At 43.3% G+C, this 17,661-nt stretch overlaps 1 protein-coding gene across 5 annotated transcripts in view; it reads left to right on the top strand.

Annotated features, from left to right (window-relative positions):
* Positions 1-14,279, top strand: part of osbpl5 (oxysterol binding protein-like 5) — a 49,085-nt gene extending 34,806 nt beyond the window's left edge. For all 5 annotated transcript variants that reach the window (XM_076732876.1, XM_076732879.1, XM_076732877.1 and 2 more), the window contains 18 exons: positions 340-441; positions 779-982; positions 1,705-1,789; positions 1,881-2,043; positions 6,414-6,627; positions 6,872-7,056; positions 7,161-7,242; positions 8,083-8,181; positions 8,360-8,456; positions 8,615-8,713; positions 9,092-9,189; positions 9,301-9,390; positions 9,746-9,882; positions 10,582-10,761; positions 11,422-11,551; positions 11,847-11,961; positions 12,055-12,157; positions 12,503-14,279. In XM_076732876.1, the coding sequence (XP_076588991.1) occupies positions 340-441; positions 779-982; positions 1,705-1,789; positions 1,881-2,043; positions 6,414-6,627; positions 6,872-7,056; positions 7,161-7,242; positions 8,083-8,181; positions 8,360-8,456; positions 8,615-8,713; positions 9,092-9,189; positions 9,301-9,390; positions 9,746-9,882; positions 10,582-10,761; positions 11,422-11,551; positions 11,847-11,961; positions 12,055-12,157; positions 12,503-12,638 (2,319 nt within the window). In that variant the 3' untranslated portion in view covers positions 12,639-14,279. The remainder of the gene's footprint in view (positions 1-339; positions 442-778; positions 983-1,704; positions 1,790-1,880; positions 2,044-6,413; positions 6,628-6,871; positions 7,057-7,160; positions 7,243-8,082; positions 8,182-8,359; positions 8,457-8,614; positions 8,714-9,091; positions 9,190-9,300; positions 9,391-9,745; positions 9,883-10,581; positions 10,762-11,421; positions 11,552-11,846; positions 11,962-12,054; positions 12,158-12,502) is intronic.
* Positions 14,280-17,661: the final 3,382 nt, after the last annotated feature.

Raw genomic sequence — 17,661 nt, 5'->3', positions numbered from 1 at the left:
CTCGTGCAAAATGTTGAGCTTTATTATGCAATCGGATTTATCATAGTCCATATAATTTAGCTCTTCAGTATCTCTGTCAGTCAAAGCTCAGTGGGTAGAATGTATGCAAGCCATTTGGGGGACAAATTTTGGGGAGCTAATGAAATTGTACCTTTATGTTTCAAATCATCAGCAATCAATCATGTCACTGATAACCAAAGGCAGCAGGATCACAGCAGGACGGCAAACATTTGCTTGACTCTGCTTCCACCTAGTGTTGGTGCTCTCAGATCAGTCCTGTGACCAGTAAGACTGATGACTCATTCATGTGTTTTTATTTTGCTTTCTTCTGTTGCGCAGGTCCAAAAGCAGAATTACAGGCAAGAAAAGAAACGGGCAGCAAAAGAACTGTTTAGCGCTCTAAAGGATCCCAGTGTTGTCATCATGTCCAACTGGCTAAAGGTGCGGTGATGTGTGTTTGTCAGAGCTACAACACTGACTCCCTGAACAACATCTCTGCAGTCACACTGACAGCACGCTATTCAGACTGTGTATCATATGTCATTTACACCTTTTGCTAATTATCATCCTTGTTGCAATTTGCACATTCGCTACAAATAACTGTGCAACAATGGAACAGCTCAGAAAGTGTTCATGTTCATCTTCAGTTTACTAAACATAGTCAACCTTTTTTTTTCATCTTCCACGTCAAACCTGTAGTTTCATGTTTAGTCATATGTCTTGTGTCCCCATTATGTTCTAATAACATTTCCTCTCATTATCGCTTATCCTTCTTTAGATCCGTGGCTCTTTGAAGAGTTGGACCAAGCTGTGGTGTGCCCTGAAGCCTGGAGTTCTTTTGATCTATAAGACCCCCAAAACAGACCACTGGGTGGGCACCATCCTGCTCAGCGCATGCAAGCTCATTGAGAGACCCTCCAAGAAAGACGGCTTCTGCTTCAAGCTCTACCACCCACTAGACAAATCCATCTGGGCTGTTAAGGTCAGACATGTTTGAAGGCTCACTGGCTCATTTTTATGAACACAGGATTTAGCAGACGATGAAGAAGACTTCAGACTGAGATCTTAATAGAACTGTTCACTCAATACTAGCATAATTCTAGTTTGATATAATTTTAATATTTAAAGGTTAGTCCTAAGGCTGATTTAATTTTTTGCAACAAGCAAGGGCTTTTGCTAACGCCTTGACTGATAATGCCCTTGTGCGTAGGATTGGAAATTGGTCACTTCAGTGCCATCTAGTGGTGGTATCAAAAAAGAGACTGGCAGGTGGTAATGCACACTGGACTTAGGTAATTCTACGTAAGTAGAAATTAATAACCATGCATGCAGTGGTCTAACTAGGACTGAAGCTGTAAAAAGAAAAGAAAAAGCTTTGTGAGGTGACATTTGTTTTTGTTAAGACATCTGGAGGGAATCTGTTCAATAAGATTTGGTTGAGCAACGCTGAGTGGAAGTGTGGCGTATACTTGTATTGCAGGATTAAAACAATTATCTGTATTTCTATTTAATTTCAAGAAATTTTGTTGCACATGTTGATGGTCTGTTTTGTTGGTGCCATTTATTTTAGTTTTAATTTTTAATTGACAGTCCTCCTCTTGCTCCATTAATGCCTATGGCCCTTTAGAGAGCCATTTGTTTCTGTTGGTACAACATGACTAAAATGGCGTGAAGCGTGACTCACTGTTTCATCCATATGCTCAGGGTCCCAAAGGAGAGAATGTTGGCTCCATCACGCAGCCTCTACCCAGCAACTACCTGATCTTCAGAGCAGCATCTGAGTCTGACGGTGAGCTTTATGTGTGGCTGTTGATTATTTTTATGAGCGTAATCTATTGAAGGCCCTCCTTCACATCTCTAAAATGCGCCTGTCTCTCCAGGTCGGTGCTGGATGGATGCCTTAGAGCTATCTCTCAGCTGCTCCAGTCTCTACAAGCTGACAGCCAAAGCTGGGAGAGAAGCAGATATCAGCACGTCTTCAGAGTCCTCCCATATACTCCACCTGCTGCAATCTACTGCACTCAGTGATACAGAGCTGCTGCAGTAAGCAATACACTCATACAGCTGCACACACTGAGAGCCTCTCACATATAATTTAGTACCATCTTACATTTCTGGTCATTAACAATCATGTGTAAGTCTAATCACAGTTGTAAGTAGAAGGCTGCATTTAAAAACAAATAGCAAAATTATATACACATAACTCTGTGTCTGGTTTCCCAGAAGCTGTAACTGAAGCCATCCCAGCCCAGTCAGATGTTCATGTGGACATAAACAGGAAGAGCAGTAAAGAGTGTTCAAACAGCTTTATGCTGTGCTGTGACAGTGTTGCTGTCACTGTGTTAATTTAGTCTTCTGGCCCCTGTTGAAAACCATGTTTCCTGTCTGTGCCTTTGGTGTAGAATAGAAAGCTACATAGAATCTTGAAGTCCTGATTAACATAGTGAAAAGATGAGAGATGCACCACAGAGTCCTCTCTGCATCTGCTCGTGTCGTCATGTGGGAGGCAGCCACTGCAGCCACTGTGCCTGTTGTAGTTGAAATACCCTTGAAAATACACCACACTGCAAATGGAGTCTAAATTTAGCTTGCTTATGCTAAAATTAGTCTGTCACTGTTTTATTTAGCTTTATTAGTGCAGCTTAGCCACGTGTGTCGTTCATGCATATGTGTCGGTCTGCCAGCGTGTATTCAGTGTGTATGTGTGTCACGCACACATAAACATTTGTGGCGCACCGTTTTTCATTGATGAAATGTGGCATAATAGCATAGCAGCAGTGTGACGCTTCTCTGCTGTGCTGGAACAGTGTGAGCATAGTGTGAATGTTGCCCTACTTTGAGCCTGTCGTGTAATCATTTTTTTTCCCCCACATTTTAACACTGGAGCATTTGCTTTGTTGAGTGTATGAAGTAGCACCTTGTGAGCAGGGTAAAAGTCTGTGGTCTGTGGATGGAATATTTATTATAGATTATTTGAGTGTAGAAATATCTTCCACACAGCAAATTATGTTGTCAAAGAAACTACTGTGGCGTTTAACGCCCTCTAAAACTGGTTAGTCTTATATTGTGTTTACATTTATATGGCCTAGAAAAATATTCAAAATACAGCTTTAAGAGCAGAGTCTTAAACTGACAGACTGTCAAATAGTCACCTGAAGAGTGACAGTGCTGACGGGGAAAGGGAACCCAGCTGCTTTTCATAACCAAGGCAGCTAACGCCCATCAGGCGGTGGACAGTAGGAGACTGTGGCCGTTCTGAACTCTTGAATGTGCAACCAAATGAATGAGATGAGGAGCATTACATGGGAAACAGGAAGTGTGGAGGTTTGTGTGTGCGTGCGTGATTCAGTTGGGAAATCCATTGATGGTTGTTGCTGAACAAGAATGATATAAAACTTTCAGCCACTCCAAATGTTTTAATACAACCTGCATCCCATCCAGGGTGTGTATGTTGTTTCTATTAATATTTAACAACATTTGTTTGTGCGCTACTGCTTGCGACTCTGCATGTCTGTCTATTTTACGTTCTTTATGTGTGTTGGTAGTTATCCATCATAGTTATTTTCTCAAAGTGTGCATCGCTGTTTGCGTTTAGATCCTATATGAGATATCCCTTACCTCCCCACCCCCCACCTCCCCTTACCTCCCCCGATGGCTGGACCCGCCCTCTGGCCATCGATCCCAGCTTGCCCTCCTCTCCTGCTCCTCTCCCAGCGAATCACGGCAGCCCGTACGATCATGTGACAGACAGAGGAGCAGGAAGACGGAATAGAGTGTGAACCATACACCACCCAGAAAGAGACGGCAGCAGTGCAGCCGTTGCAAGCCAGCACACAAACACACGCATACACACACACACACACACACTGGCACACAGACATAAATATGCACACACACATTCAGGAAGCAGGCGTGCCAGAGTCAAGGAAACAAAACTGCACCTTTTAACCAGTGGATTGAAAACATGTACGCACACAGAGGAGAGGAGAGGAGATAAGGACAGACTGCGCTGTGCTTGGATTCACTGGTAACATCATCGATGGTGTTTTGATTCCTGAGGAAGAGTTGGTCTGTATGCTGTATGTCTCTAAGGTAAGGAAAGCTGCTGCTGTTCCAGGGCGTGTTTGGCTTAATGAATAACATCACTGGTTAGTTAGTGATTCACAGGGTGTGCAGGAATGTGACTCTTCTGGTCTGTCGAGCCCTCGGGCATTTTGAAAATTGAGCTCTCTTCCATCGTTGTTGCAAATAAGCTGCTTCCTTGTTTTCTGTGACCATGAGCCCATCACTGAATGTTGATTTGAAAGCATATGACACTGCCTTTATCTTCCACTACCTTAATGCTTGTCTGTATTTGTTATGGAAGATTTGTGAAATATCTGACATAAGATGTTTGAGTACGCATATGATGATTACTTGCTTTAGTGTCTGTCTGTCTGTTTTTGGACGAGTGCACTCCCCAGAGCACGCAGACCTCCACTGTCTGACTTGTAAAATGGCTGTGGGATTGAATCCGTGATGTTCCTTTTTAACTATCGATTTCACCCTCCCCTCTCTCAGTCTCACTTCTCCTTTCTTTGGCCATTTAGAAGCTGATGCATGACTTTCTTCCCTGTGTTTCTCTTTTTCTGCTCTGTTCTTCTTGTTAGAGTTTGGACAGATCTGAAAATTAACATCTGCCAAGTGCCAAATGCGGGTAAATTATGGATTAGGCAGAAAAATAAATTGGTCATCAGCCAGGTTGCAGGTAAATCATTGGAAATCACAGTGTAGGCAAGGTTTACTTTGCTGTGTGTTTATAATGTGTACTGGCTGAGACTCATGTGACCCTCACTGTCCACTGTGCCTATTGTGGTGTCAGCAAAGCAAATCAAAGCAGCTTTGCACACTTTGTTTTGCATTGACATCGACTCTGCACACTGGCGGCAACATGCAACCTAAGACCATTGCAGTTCTTTGATGGACCCTCACTGTGCGTCGTTGCTACAGTTATCTAGTATCAGTGATCGTGCTGGTAGCATTTATCCGTGGTAAGCAGCATTTCACACAACTGTGCTCTGAAGAACGCAGGAAGGTGCTGTAGTAACACTGCATGAACTGGGACTATTTACTTCTCTGTGACAGTCAACACAGTCCTTGGCCTTTCAGTTGCAATTGTACTGATCTAGCCAGGCTACAGCTGACGAAAGTAGCTCCATATAGCTCACACTTTTAGGCAACGTACTGATACTCTTACATGCTGGCAGGGGGAAGGCTTGGACGTGTCTGTTTACCTCGATAAACAGACAGGCGGTGTCTCTGTTTATCTGTTTATGCATTAGTAATGCTTTTAAAGGCAGGATTTTATGTTTTCACTTGACAGACGGAGCTCAGTTTGGACTATTTTGTATAGGACTGCAACTAATGATAGCTTCATCACAGATTCATTTGCTGATTATTTTCTCCATTAATCCATCAATTGATTGTTTGGTTTGTAAAAATTCTACAAAAAAAAGTGAGAAATGTTGTCGCACCTACCCACAGTGACGCCCCCACAATGCTTATTTTGTCCAACCCAGAGTACAAACCTCAAAGTTATTAAGAATTTCTATTATTAAAGTAATTAAAAGGAAATGCGGCAAATCCTCACATTTGTGAAGCTACTAGATACTAGATAGAGCAAAAAGTTGCAAAATGTAGCTGTAAAATGATCAATGAGTGTATGTGTATATGTAAAGTGCATACATATGCATACTTTTCCCTGTTTGTGTCATAGTCACATTCAGACGAAGGATTCACATTCAGGTAATGGGAGGTGTGGGATGAAGGATGAGATGAGGTGGTGTGGTCTGGTTGTCCTGGCAACCAGATATGTCAGATTTACTAAACACCTCCAGACCCTCCAGGTCAGCCAGGTTTTTACAGCGGATAGTCTGTAACACAGTGGGCTTCCTCATCACAGCTGTGAGGAGGAGGATACTCGAGAACATCATACATTCAGTCCACATTTAAAGGCCACTTCAGAGCCTGGAAGCTTCAAAGGAGTTAAATTCTGCACCATGTTTGAGCTGTTTGTAGATTGCCTGACTGGAGAGGCAGTGATCAAAGCATTGGCAGCACAGAAGTAAAATTAAGCAAGATGTTTGCAATGTCATGTGACATTTCTGATCTTTAATGCCTAATCATGGTTATTAATACATCCTCAAGCTTCCACACTCATTTGGATTATCTCTAGTAATGACTTACACGTTATTCCAGTTCAAATCTATCAAGATGCAACCATAAGTCAAACTGATGTTTGTGCTCATGCACATTTTTACAGAAGCACCTTATCATCAATCATGTGATCTGTCATCATGAGTGTAGGTAATAAGACAGTTGAAAGTTGCTTGGTATTGTTCTAACCTTGGTGTTCTCTTCTCTTTTCATTTCAGGTTAAATGACACTGTGCTGCTGGGCAATCACCACATGGAGCATGACGGCTTTTCAGACAAATCTGAGCGCGAGGCTCATGATGACTGGGACACTACGGCCAATGAGAACGGTGGAAGGCTGACGGAGGAGAGCGATATGGACCAATCAGACGAGCCGTCCCCCGGCCCACAGGCCACAGCCTATGTGGAGCAGAGCACAGAGGAGATGGCTGAGGTGAGGTGCTGAGTTTACAGCTGCAGCAGGGAGCTCTGCCTGGTTTTGTTTGAGGCATATCCACCATAGATCAGTAAACACCTTCTCTCACTTTCTCTGGCCCAGTATTAATTAAAATTTATCTAGTTGCCTCTGAGAAATTCTGTTTTTACTTCTCCCACTTGTCTTAACCAAGTGTTCTGACCAGAGAGCCACCAATGTGACTTTCTGCTGACCTCACTCATGTCTGTGTGTGTTACTCCAGGCTGGGGAGGCGTCCCAGGTGGAGACTGTATCAGAGGAGAATAAGGGTCTGATCTGGGGGCTGCTGAAGCAGCTCCGGCCAGGCATGGACCTGTCCAAGGTGGTGCTACCGACCTTCATCCTGGAGCCACGTTCTTTCCTGGACAAGCTGTCTGACTACTACTACCACGCTGATCTGCTCTCACAGTCAGTAACTTAAATGTGCACATATTAGTCTTTTCCTTCAAAGTTGGATGAAAATTGAAATTATTCTCTACATTCTTCTCTCATCATCTTCTTTCCTGCCACAGAGCTGCGCTGGAGGAGAGTGCATACGGTCGGATCAAGCAGGTGTTGAGATGGTACTTGTCTGGCTTCTACAAGAAGCCAAAGGTAAGATTCATTCACTGCTGCTGCACATGGCTCGTTGTTATCATAGTTGCCCAAATATAGGACATTAAAAAAATAGAAATAACAGTGACATAGACAAAATTTTCAAATGATTGAATTAGTATTATTGCTAAAATACAGTAAACATAAATAGCTGTAGCTTGGTGGTCTTTCTTGCTTGCTTTCAAAGCTTTTAGCTGAATAACAGCTCTGTTAATGGGCATTCCTCCGTGTTTTCCAGTTACATATCCACCCACGCTGAAGCGGTCATTTTGGGGGCACTGGAAGACTCTGAATGTTTGCATTTTTCTGACTGTCCCTTTGGGGCTACCATTCTCTAATATGACACTCTGGAACACTGTATTTGTTGGCCCTCTTGACAAATGCTGTCTCTGCATTAAAGACGTCAGGAGACTCTTCCCATTTGTTTCCTCCCATAAGGAATTTATCTCCTCAGCGAAACACCAACCATGAGCCAGCGGATAACGCCTGTAGATTAAACTGAGCTTACTCGGCACTTTTTGTGCTGGCAACCTCGAGGTGACTCGCTGGAGATGGATGGGTTGAAACTTCTCATTTTTAGGACATCTGCTGAACTGCCTGCCTGCAGTGTTGTGCATTATTTCCTGCTGAATTATTGTGTCCAGACAAGTGTTAATGTGACTTAACTTTTTGAATTCTCAGGCCAGTTTGCTCCATTGATCATCTGGTCCTCAGCAGCAGGTGTTGGTTAAGAGACTATAAATGCAAGCTGTAACAGAAAGGTTGAACTGGTTGGAGTAGAGACTTCTTAGAGAAAAACAATTTGTAGCTAACACTGCTGTATGTGTTACCATTTTCCAGGGTCTGAAGAAGCCTTACAACCCAATCCTGGGGGAAACATTTCGCTGCTGCTGGCTTCATCCTCAAACCGACAGCTGCACTTTCTACATAGCTGAACAGGTTAGACCAGACTCACAGCTAGACTGTGTAAATACACAGGACACGATTCATCCGTTGTGTGAAATATTTCTGCACAATTTAGCAAATGCACAGACACACACCTGTGAAATGCAGCAAGTGTAAAATTAATATGTGCGAGCGGGCTGACATCTCTCTCTCTGTCCCCCCCGCCTGCCAGGTGTCCCACCATCCACCCATCTCTGCCTTTCATGTCTGCAATAGGAAGGATGGATTTTCTATCAGTGGGAGCATCTTGGCCAAGTCCAAGTTCTATGGTACACAGCATACATGTGTCATTTCTTTGTCATAGCTGAAAGATCAGCATACACCAACACACACATCATTTGATCCCTTTCTATACCTTTGAAATTATGAAGAGAATTGATTCTCCAGCTCTTTGATCCACTGTGTCTCTGTTCATGTGCTCTTGTAGGTAACTCTCTGTCTGCTATTCTGGATGGCAAAGCCAGGCTGCTGTTCATGAGCAGGGGTGAGGAGTACGTCATCACCATGCCCTACGCTCACTGCAAAGGTAATGGATCGACTGTGAATGTTGATAGCTATCACTACAAATCTATCAATGTACCTTGTTGCTATGTTAACGACGGCAGTAGGTTTCCGAGTACTGTACAGAAAGGATAGGGTTGAATGATCACTCAACAGTCTCTAGGGGCCAGATGGGACATTGTAGGTGAGTGAATGAATGAATGAGTGCATGAGGTCCTTTGTGGATCTCCGAGGTGCCTGCATAGACTGTCAAATAAGTAAGTCAGATTGTGGTCTGATCATGAAATCTCACACATGGATGACAGAGGCTGTCAAGTCTCCAGACTTCCAGCAGGACCATCTACATTCTGTTCATTGATGTGCTGTTTATCTGATGCAGTAAGACTGTCTGTGTCTCCTGTAGGTATCCTGTATGGCACAATGACACTAGAGCTGGGTGGGAAGGTTACCATTGAGTGTGAGAAAACCAAATGTTTCACAGAGCTGGAGTTCAAACTCAAGGTATATTTTTCAACTTAAAGACTTTGTTTCCATCGTTACTGTTTGTATATTGATACTGTACATTCTGAGGTCAACAGTGGTTATAAAGGTGTTGCACTTTGCTCACTGCAGCCTTTCCTTGGAGGCTCCTGCTCTGTGAATCAGATCAGCGGGAAGATCTCTGTCGGAGAGGAGCTACTGGCCACCGTTGACGGACACTGGGTGAGAACCTTTATTCAGCTTTTTTATCCATACTAGCCACTACCTCACTACCACTTGGTATTCAGTAATTCTCTGTAGTTATTGGAGGCAGAACTGGTCATTTGAAATGTAGTAGCAGCAGGGAGACGGAGCAAAGAGATGACCCCATTTAGAGGAGGGTCTGAAAAAGCAGAGAGAAGTATGCAAAGGTTTGAAAATATGTTCGTTTTACGTTCTGGGAATTGTTAACAGAAACCATGAATATTTTCCAGTGTGTCTAGAGTTGCCAGGAGGAGACAGAATAACGAGAGGCCAGTGTAGTGAGTTGCTTTGATTGATGGGACTGAACATTTTGTCGCCTTTTTGTTGTATCCAGGACAGTGAGGTGTTCATTCATGAGAAGCGCTCGGGACAGCGGGAGACATTGTGGAACCCGAGCCCAGACATTCGCAGCAGCCGCCTCAAGAGACAAGTGGTCCAGATAGACCAGCAGGGAGAGTTTGAGTCTGAAAGGTAAACCACATGTGATTATTTCCTAATATAATTCATGTGTCACCCATACTGCATCTGTTAGTATTGATAAAGGTCCAGTGTGTGGGATTTAGGAGGATCTATTGAGAGACATTACATTTTCATTAGTGTATGATCACCTAAAAATGTGGGTTTTCATTACCTTAGAATGAGCCCTTTATATCTCCAGAGGGAGCAGGTTCTCTGAGTCTGCCATGTTGCGCTGCCATATTTGTACAGTAGCCCAGAATGGACAAACCAAGCTCTGCCTCCAGAGAGCACATTTTGCATTTTTTAGCTGCCACTGCTTCAAAAGAAAGTGTGAGTGGAGGGGTATTCAGTTGGTTGCAATCTGCAACCTCACCACAAGATGCCACCAAATCCTACACACTGGACTTTTAAGCAGATGGTAGTTAATTGGAAGTAACAGGATAAAAGATCCTTCTCTCAGCGTAAATCTTTTGTGGTTAAACACAGGCTTAATTAGTAATTAGGAATAACATCCATATAGGTGTGTCAGTGTGTCATGTCAGTGAGCCACAATATCCATGGCTCTGGGACTGACACACCTAAATGAAGTGCCGCCGTTATTAGCTCCACCTGTGCTTGACAAGGTAAACCGTCCACTGTGAGGAAAATCTGTAACGCGTGTACAGTATGTCTGCCCCTCATGTTCATGGAGTTTGAATATGCTCTTGACAGACTGTGGCAGCATGTGACCAGTGCCATCATGGATCGGGACCAGCTGCGGGCCACCCAGGAGAAGTTTGTGCTGGAGGAAGCTCAGCGGAAAGAGGCCAGAGAGAGAGGAGACAAACCCTGGAACCCCCGACTTTTCCATCAGGACCCCGTCACCTCTGAGTGGACCTACAAGCACATAGAGTATGAACACACACTCACACCAAGCAAATAAAACACAGGACATGGCACATGCTGTTCTCTAACAAGCTGTACAGTAAGATGAAAAAGATGGAAATAACACGCTCAGATTAAATTCTACCGTACCCTCATCTTAATATAAGTGTAGTGACAATTTTCCCATGAAATGAAATTGTCACTTAGGTGACAGGAGCAGTCTCGTAATTTTGACACGCATCCACCGTCCACAATATAAAACAACTTTCAGTACTCACGGATCCGTTCTTAGCGTTCCTTTATTTTCTCATTTGTTTCACAATTTCCATCATTAGTGCGGATCCATGACAACAAAAAGTCCAAAGGCGTAATTGATTACCAAACAATTAAACGGTCAAAAAACATTTACCGTGACGCTCTTCTTCACCTTCAAGGAACAAAAGGGCCAACCATACCACCTGTGCGCCCGGCCATATATAATTGGATACTCCACCCATAACCAAATATTACTAAGATAAATTCAAACTAAGAGACAAAATAAATAATTTTCTTTCCTTAATATTCGCAACATAATGCAATTCATAATTTACTGTCTACTTAAATTAAATTCAACTCATTTTCACCATAAACTGAACTAATAAAGACCATTATAAAAAATGGCTTCTACAATATTGTTCTGTTTGGCAGGATGCGGGCATGGGACCCTGAGCGCTGTCTGGTTCAGTTTGAGAAGGACGGAGTGATTCAGACACATGAGAAAAGCCAGTGGCAACACAACGGACTCTCCTACAGCCACAGCTGGGCCAGCCAACAAAAGGTTAGCCAGACTGATCACACACCTCCAAGCTAGAGCCATAGTGATATATTATTAATGGATGTGTCACTGACATTTAATCAAAATGAAAGCTGCACTCCTTCCTGTCAAGCCAGATTGCACCTGCTCCACAACCACTGAGTCCTTTCTCACTCATTACTCGCTGCATTGACGCCCAGACAGCTAAACCCTGTCTTTATTCAACTGTTACCGTGTTGCGTCAGCCGGCAGCTCCCTGCCTGTTAGTCTGCAGTGATGTTTGAATGACCTAATGTAAGACTGTTCTGCCTCCTCCCAGGCTGAGGTGAATGGGAAACGTAGGAAGGCCAGCAGCCAGCCATCCAGCTGCAGCCAGAACACTGAAAGCAGCAGCACCACACCTGAGCCCACACACGAGTCCTCAGACAATGAGGGTGAGTCACACACATGCACACACACGCTCAAAAGCAGACAGAATCTTAAATTGCACGACGTAAGTCTTCTGTTGTTGACTGTCATGTGCCCAGGGTTCTCAAACCAGTGTGCACGGTGCAATAAAGAGGTGAAGGACATCGCTCTGATAGAGGCCTCCATCACATCTATACAGAAGACACAGCAAGACATCCAGAGGTGAAAATAACGCACACATGTCGGGGGAATTAGAGTAGCATCATGTCTTCACATGGACCATGAATATGTTGATTTTGGACCCTGTGTCCAAGACTTGAATACATATGTTTAGGACAGGGATAGAGTCACAGAGTTTAGAGGTGATGATATTCATTCAAAATCAGAATTACAAAATAATATCCACTGTTAGTTCATATCAGTGTCACTTTCAGAACTGTCAGTTTTCCTTTAAGAGGGTTGTTTTTGATGTATTTGAGGTTTTATTGTGATCATTTTACATCACGTAGACTTAATTCTTGAATTATTTAAACACACGTGCACTCTGACCCTTCTCTCTCCCTGTAGGAACCTGGTGGCTCTGAGTCGTCAGCTGGCTCATCAGAGGGCGACAGACGACGGCGTGTCGTTGACAGGTCGCCACTGTCTCATCCTCTGTGTTCTGCTCCTCTCACAGCTCCTCCTCAACTACGTCTTCACCTGAGCCCCACTCCTCAGCGGGGAAGGAGTTTCCCTCCGGCACTGATCTGGCATCAGCTCCCCCCAAAAAGCACAGACTCTAATCAGCAGACGAGGGCAGAGAGCCCAGATCAGTGGTAGGAGGGCAACTTTACCCCTTTTTGTTTCCTCTAAGAGGGGAGGAGCACGGACATTATAGCAATAAACACAGCCACCGCCTGTCAGTCATCTGCAGAGAGGAACGGCACCCCCTAGTGTAGCCAGACTGAAACAGCACCGGCACCCACGCACTTTGGACAGGAAAGGAGGGATGGGATACAAGCACGGCTCAAAAAGATTTTGAATAAAAAAGATGAAACGGAAAATGAAAAACAAAAAAAGAAATGACAGAGAGGATGTTTCACCATTCCTTAGTGTCTTTTTATATTACCCTGCAATACTGTCTGTCTGTTAGTGTGCCATGTGTGTTGTTCGTACCTATAGTACAGTAGGCCCTATGGGCACAGGCAGATCACCGCTTGGACTTCTCCTACTCCCCTTCCACTCCAGATTTTCGGGCCTTAACGCTGAAGCCAAAAAGAAGAAGAAGAAAACTACAACGTGTGTAAGCAAAGAAAGAATATCTTCCAACAGTGCAATTCTGTGTGTTTTGTATTGATGTACGCTCAAATACACTCTGTCTCATCTTTTATTGATGATGATTTTACCAAAACAGTATTTTATAATCCGAAAGGACAAAGAGTACTTGTTTACAAGGAGCACTGTATGTGTTTGTAGTGACACATGGGAAGGAAGGAGAATGGGAATGAGGCAGGGCAGAAAGCCAAACAGAGTGTCTTTGTATTTGTGTGCCTGTAGTGCTGTAACAGAGGGGATAATAGCATAGCACTGCTTTGGTCTAGACCATGACACTAGTGTGTACAATCAGTTGCATAGAAAAGCAGCGTGTGGAGGACGGGACAGAGGGAACGAGTGGGGGGGGGGACAAGAAAACAATTGAATACTTTGGCCTAATAGAAGGAGTTTGTGTGTACATCTAGGTCCACAACATGTTCAAGTGACTGTTTTAAGATGTAAACACTGTAATGAGTTTTTTTTTTTTTTTCTTTTAATCAATTTGTATATATTTCTGTGTTTCAAAAAGAGATTTCAGAATGTATTTATTGGGTGATTAACCTTGACTTTCCTAATCTAATTCAGCTTGGAGGACGGAGACCAGGGGTGACAATCGCTCTCCCAGGGGTGTATGTGTGTGTGCGTCAGTCAGTGTGTGTGTGCGTCAGTCAGTGTGAGGGAGCACATACGTGCGAGTAAGCCATTATGGTTGTGCTATACGAAGCCAGGTCTGTGATCTTGGCTTTTTACTGGTTTTAAACCCTTGCATTTCAGTCTCCATTACCAGTGCTAATCTACCCAATGGGAGAATGGGAGAGACTCGGGGAGCACAAAGAAGGAAGTCGACTCTTTGAATGCTTTTATTTACACCTTAATCTGTTTATTCTTTTCATTTGTTTCCTGTTTTCTACTCTACTGCCATGTTGTAGGGATTCTACATACCAGATATTTTTGTCATATGGAATGAAACTACAGAGAACATGACGTTGCCCGATGTTTTCATTCATACCTGTTGCATACTGTATCACTACAGTAAAACATTTTAACCCTGCCTCTGCCTTTGGCTCTCATTATTGTCTTTATAGTAGAAAATTGTATCAGCTGGTGCACAAAACAAGAAATACTTCGCTTTCCAGAGGAAGTCTGTTTCCGCTGAGGTCAAATATTCTCCACCAGAGGGAGATGTTGATTTGGGTAAACTAAGATCTCTGAACTGGGTCTTTTACAAGTGTTTGTCACATTTGTAACTGTAAAAGTAATTCTCTTTACAGAACCAGACTGCAGCAGTCAACCTGAAAACTCTTCCAGGTGTTGAATGCAAATTTTAGACGAGACAAAACTAGAGGGAACTCCAGGTGACAAAGATCCTGATGGTAGGCCACACACAAGACTTAACAACGTTGGTGGCAACATTTTTCTCCAAACTACGTGAGATTTGAGCTGAGTGGTTGACATTAACTGCAAAGCCCTATCACAGGCCTGAGAGTTGAACCTGAGCAGGTGAAAATCTCTTGGTAGACACCACATGGATCAACATCTCTGCCACACACACAGACTTAAGCTCCTGTGAGGACCATCGGATTGTGTTTAGGAGCCTCCCCACAATGCAGGAGGCCTGCAGGGTGACAGACGTTCAAGTACTACGAACATACAATGCACTCAGTTACTCTTACTTTGTAAGAAGAAGGAAAAGTTTCATTCACTGTAAAGATGGTCTTATTTATTTATTTATTTATTTTTAAAGAATTACAGGTCACCAAGGTATATTTTAGAAAAGAGCAGAATACTAATAGCTGGAAATTGCAAAGTATAATGCTAAAACATAAATTACTAATAATGTCAATTTTATAGTTTTCTCAGTTTAATCACAAATCAAATTTGTTGTGTCAGTTGCCAACCTGTTCATTCCTCTTTGATTTGAACGATGGCATCGTGGCACCGCAGACTCCTGTCTGTGTGGTGAGGCGAGTACCCGGCATTTCAAAGCGTCAGGTCTATCCAAACAGAGATTAATCTCCAGAAGTGGAATGCGTTTGTGGTTTATTGCTCACTGTAGCTACCTGCAGCCTTTATGTGTGACTCAACCTGAACTGAACCCCCTTCTGTCACTAATAACGCTCAGTTGTTAGACACCGCCAGGCCTGTGTTACACCAAGGGCTATAATGATGTTCCAGACATGAACACAGCCTGCAGCGATGCCGCATTGTACTAAAGATTTTGTCTTAAAGTAACTATGAAAGCAAACAAATGAGTTTCCTTTTATGCCATAATCTTGCAGAGAACAGGTTTAGCAGCAGAACAAGTACATGAAGGTGGTCAGGATTTGGCGTCCTGCTCAAAGACCCTACGGCAGGGCAGATATTTGGACCCGAGATGTACTCACTGTGTCACCCTGATACTTTCTATGACTGAACCACAGCAGGTCAGCTCTAACAATGGATCTAAACCAGTAAATCCACATTTCTACCATCTCTTACCCAAGTCTCAAGATAGTCACATGTTTTGATTTCTGTCCTGAAACAGGGTGATGAATAGGGTCGACGCAACGGAGTGGGCTGATTGGTAGCTGAGTAAAGATCGAGGAATAATCTCCTCCATGGCTTATTTCTATTCTCCAGTTAGCTGGATTTTTGAGTGGGTGCACACTGGACCATTGTGTTGTCCGACTGGGGGTGACGGAAAAAGCGACAACCCAAATTAGGCCAGAGGAGAGTGCGTGTGTGTGTGTGTTTATTTTCCAGGCAGTAAGCACTCCATCAAAGGAGGTTCCTCTCCATGTGTGTGACTGAGCCCGTAACAGTTTCCCTGGATCCCTGTTTGTCTGGCTCCATGTGTGTCGGTCTGTGTTTGTTTCTCCTGGCACTGGATGAGGGAGTGCTGCTCTCTGATCAAATACCCGCACACTGCCAGCATCCACGAACACACTGGGGGGAGCATTCAAACAGTGCTCACATGGAGTCACATGGAAGTGGAGGAAAATTAGCTCAAGAAGACTAAATTAGTTTTTCAAACGTGTATTTTCTTGTAGTCAAAATGTTTCTCATAACTCCGGGAATTTTGTTGCTGATATTGTGAAAAAATTTAAAGGAACAATTCAACATTTTCAGAAATCTGTTTGTTTGTTTTTTTTTTTCTCCTAACAAGCACTTAGCTTAGCAATGGTTACCCTAGTCAAGCACAAAGACTGGAAAGAGCGGGAAAAAGCTGGCATGGCTCCGTTCAAAAATAACAAAATCCACCTACCAGCACCCCTAAAGCTTGTTAATAAACACATTATGTCTTATTTGTCTAGCTAATTCATGAAAAAACAATACCATTTGCTAAATAACCAGTGGAGACTGAAAGCTACACATTACACATTTTTAACATTTTTACATGTTAGTTTTTGTCCAGATTAAACAAAACAAACCAGACATTATATGTTAATGAGCTTTAGAGGTCAGATTTTGTTAACTCTGGACAGAGCTAGCCCTCTGTTTCCAGTCTTCATGCTAGGCTCAGCTAGGCTAAGCTAACCATCTGCTAGCTGCTTTACTGTGCATGCAGATTTAGTATCTGTATATATATTACATTATTATATTTTCATCTACACGAAACTCTTGGCAAAAAAGTGCATGTAGAATTCCCAAAATGTTGAACTATTCCTCTAAAGTTAAGAAAACAGGAAACTGATTGGATTACATTTTTTTTTCTGCAATGGGAATAAGTTTATTTTCAGATATCATTTTGAGTTGATGTCATGCTTTGTTTTAAACTTTTATTCATCTAACTTTCAACATCACTGAGGCACACTTAGACAAAAATAATCCTTTTATTCTCTGAATATGATCCGTGGCCTCCCCACCCTCCCCTCTCTGTTTTCTCCCCAGGTAAGAGAGCGAGCGGCCAGCTGCACCGAGGCGTGTCCTGCTTGTTTTGGCTGAAGGGCAGCAGGAGTCAGATCGGATGTTTGCTCTGTGGGTTGCCTCTGTTGCAGCTCAGGCCTGTCCCAAACAGGCAAGAGACAGAGGACTTGTCTGGACTTGCCTTTCAGAGAGCAGAGGAGAAGATGGAGAACAGAGGGGGGGAATTTGGCAGTCTGACGCAGCCTGAGGCGATGTGTGTCATGTGTCCATATCTTTGTCTGTGCTGCGTGAGATCACATGCTGTCAGGTTAAAGGGAAACCTTGGGATTTTTTTAAACCTACATCCTATTTTCACAGGTTTTTGTGTCGATGTTCACACTTAGTGTTCAAGCCTTGGTGCTCAAGTCAGATTTATTGCTCAGATCTGAGCTGCATGTGCAAAAGAACAGTAACAGGTCATATGGTGTCACATGCAGGAGGCTGTTGTACAGAAGTAAGCCCGGAGGCCACTGAAGTCAGCGTTAATGGTTTCATTTATAAGCCATATAAGCCACATTATTTTTTATTATGCTTTTTGTGGAGCAATG

Source organism: Chaetodon auriga, chromosome 6 (genome assembly GCF_051107435.1).
Source record: "Chaetodon auriga isolate fChaAug3 chromosome 6, fChaAug3.hap1, whole genome shotgun sequence".
Classification (NCBI taxonomy): domain Eukaryota; kingdom Metazoa; phylum Chordata; class Actinopteri; order Chaetodontiformes; family Chaetodontidae; genus Chaetodon; species Chaetodon auriga.
The sequence above is the reverse complement of the archived record's forward strand: the minus strand, read 5'-3'. Positions and strand labels throughout refer to the sequence as shown.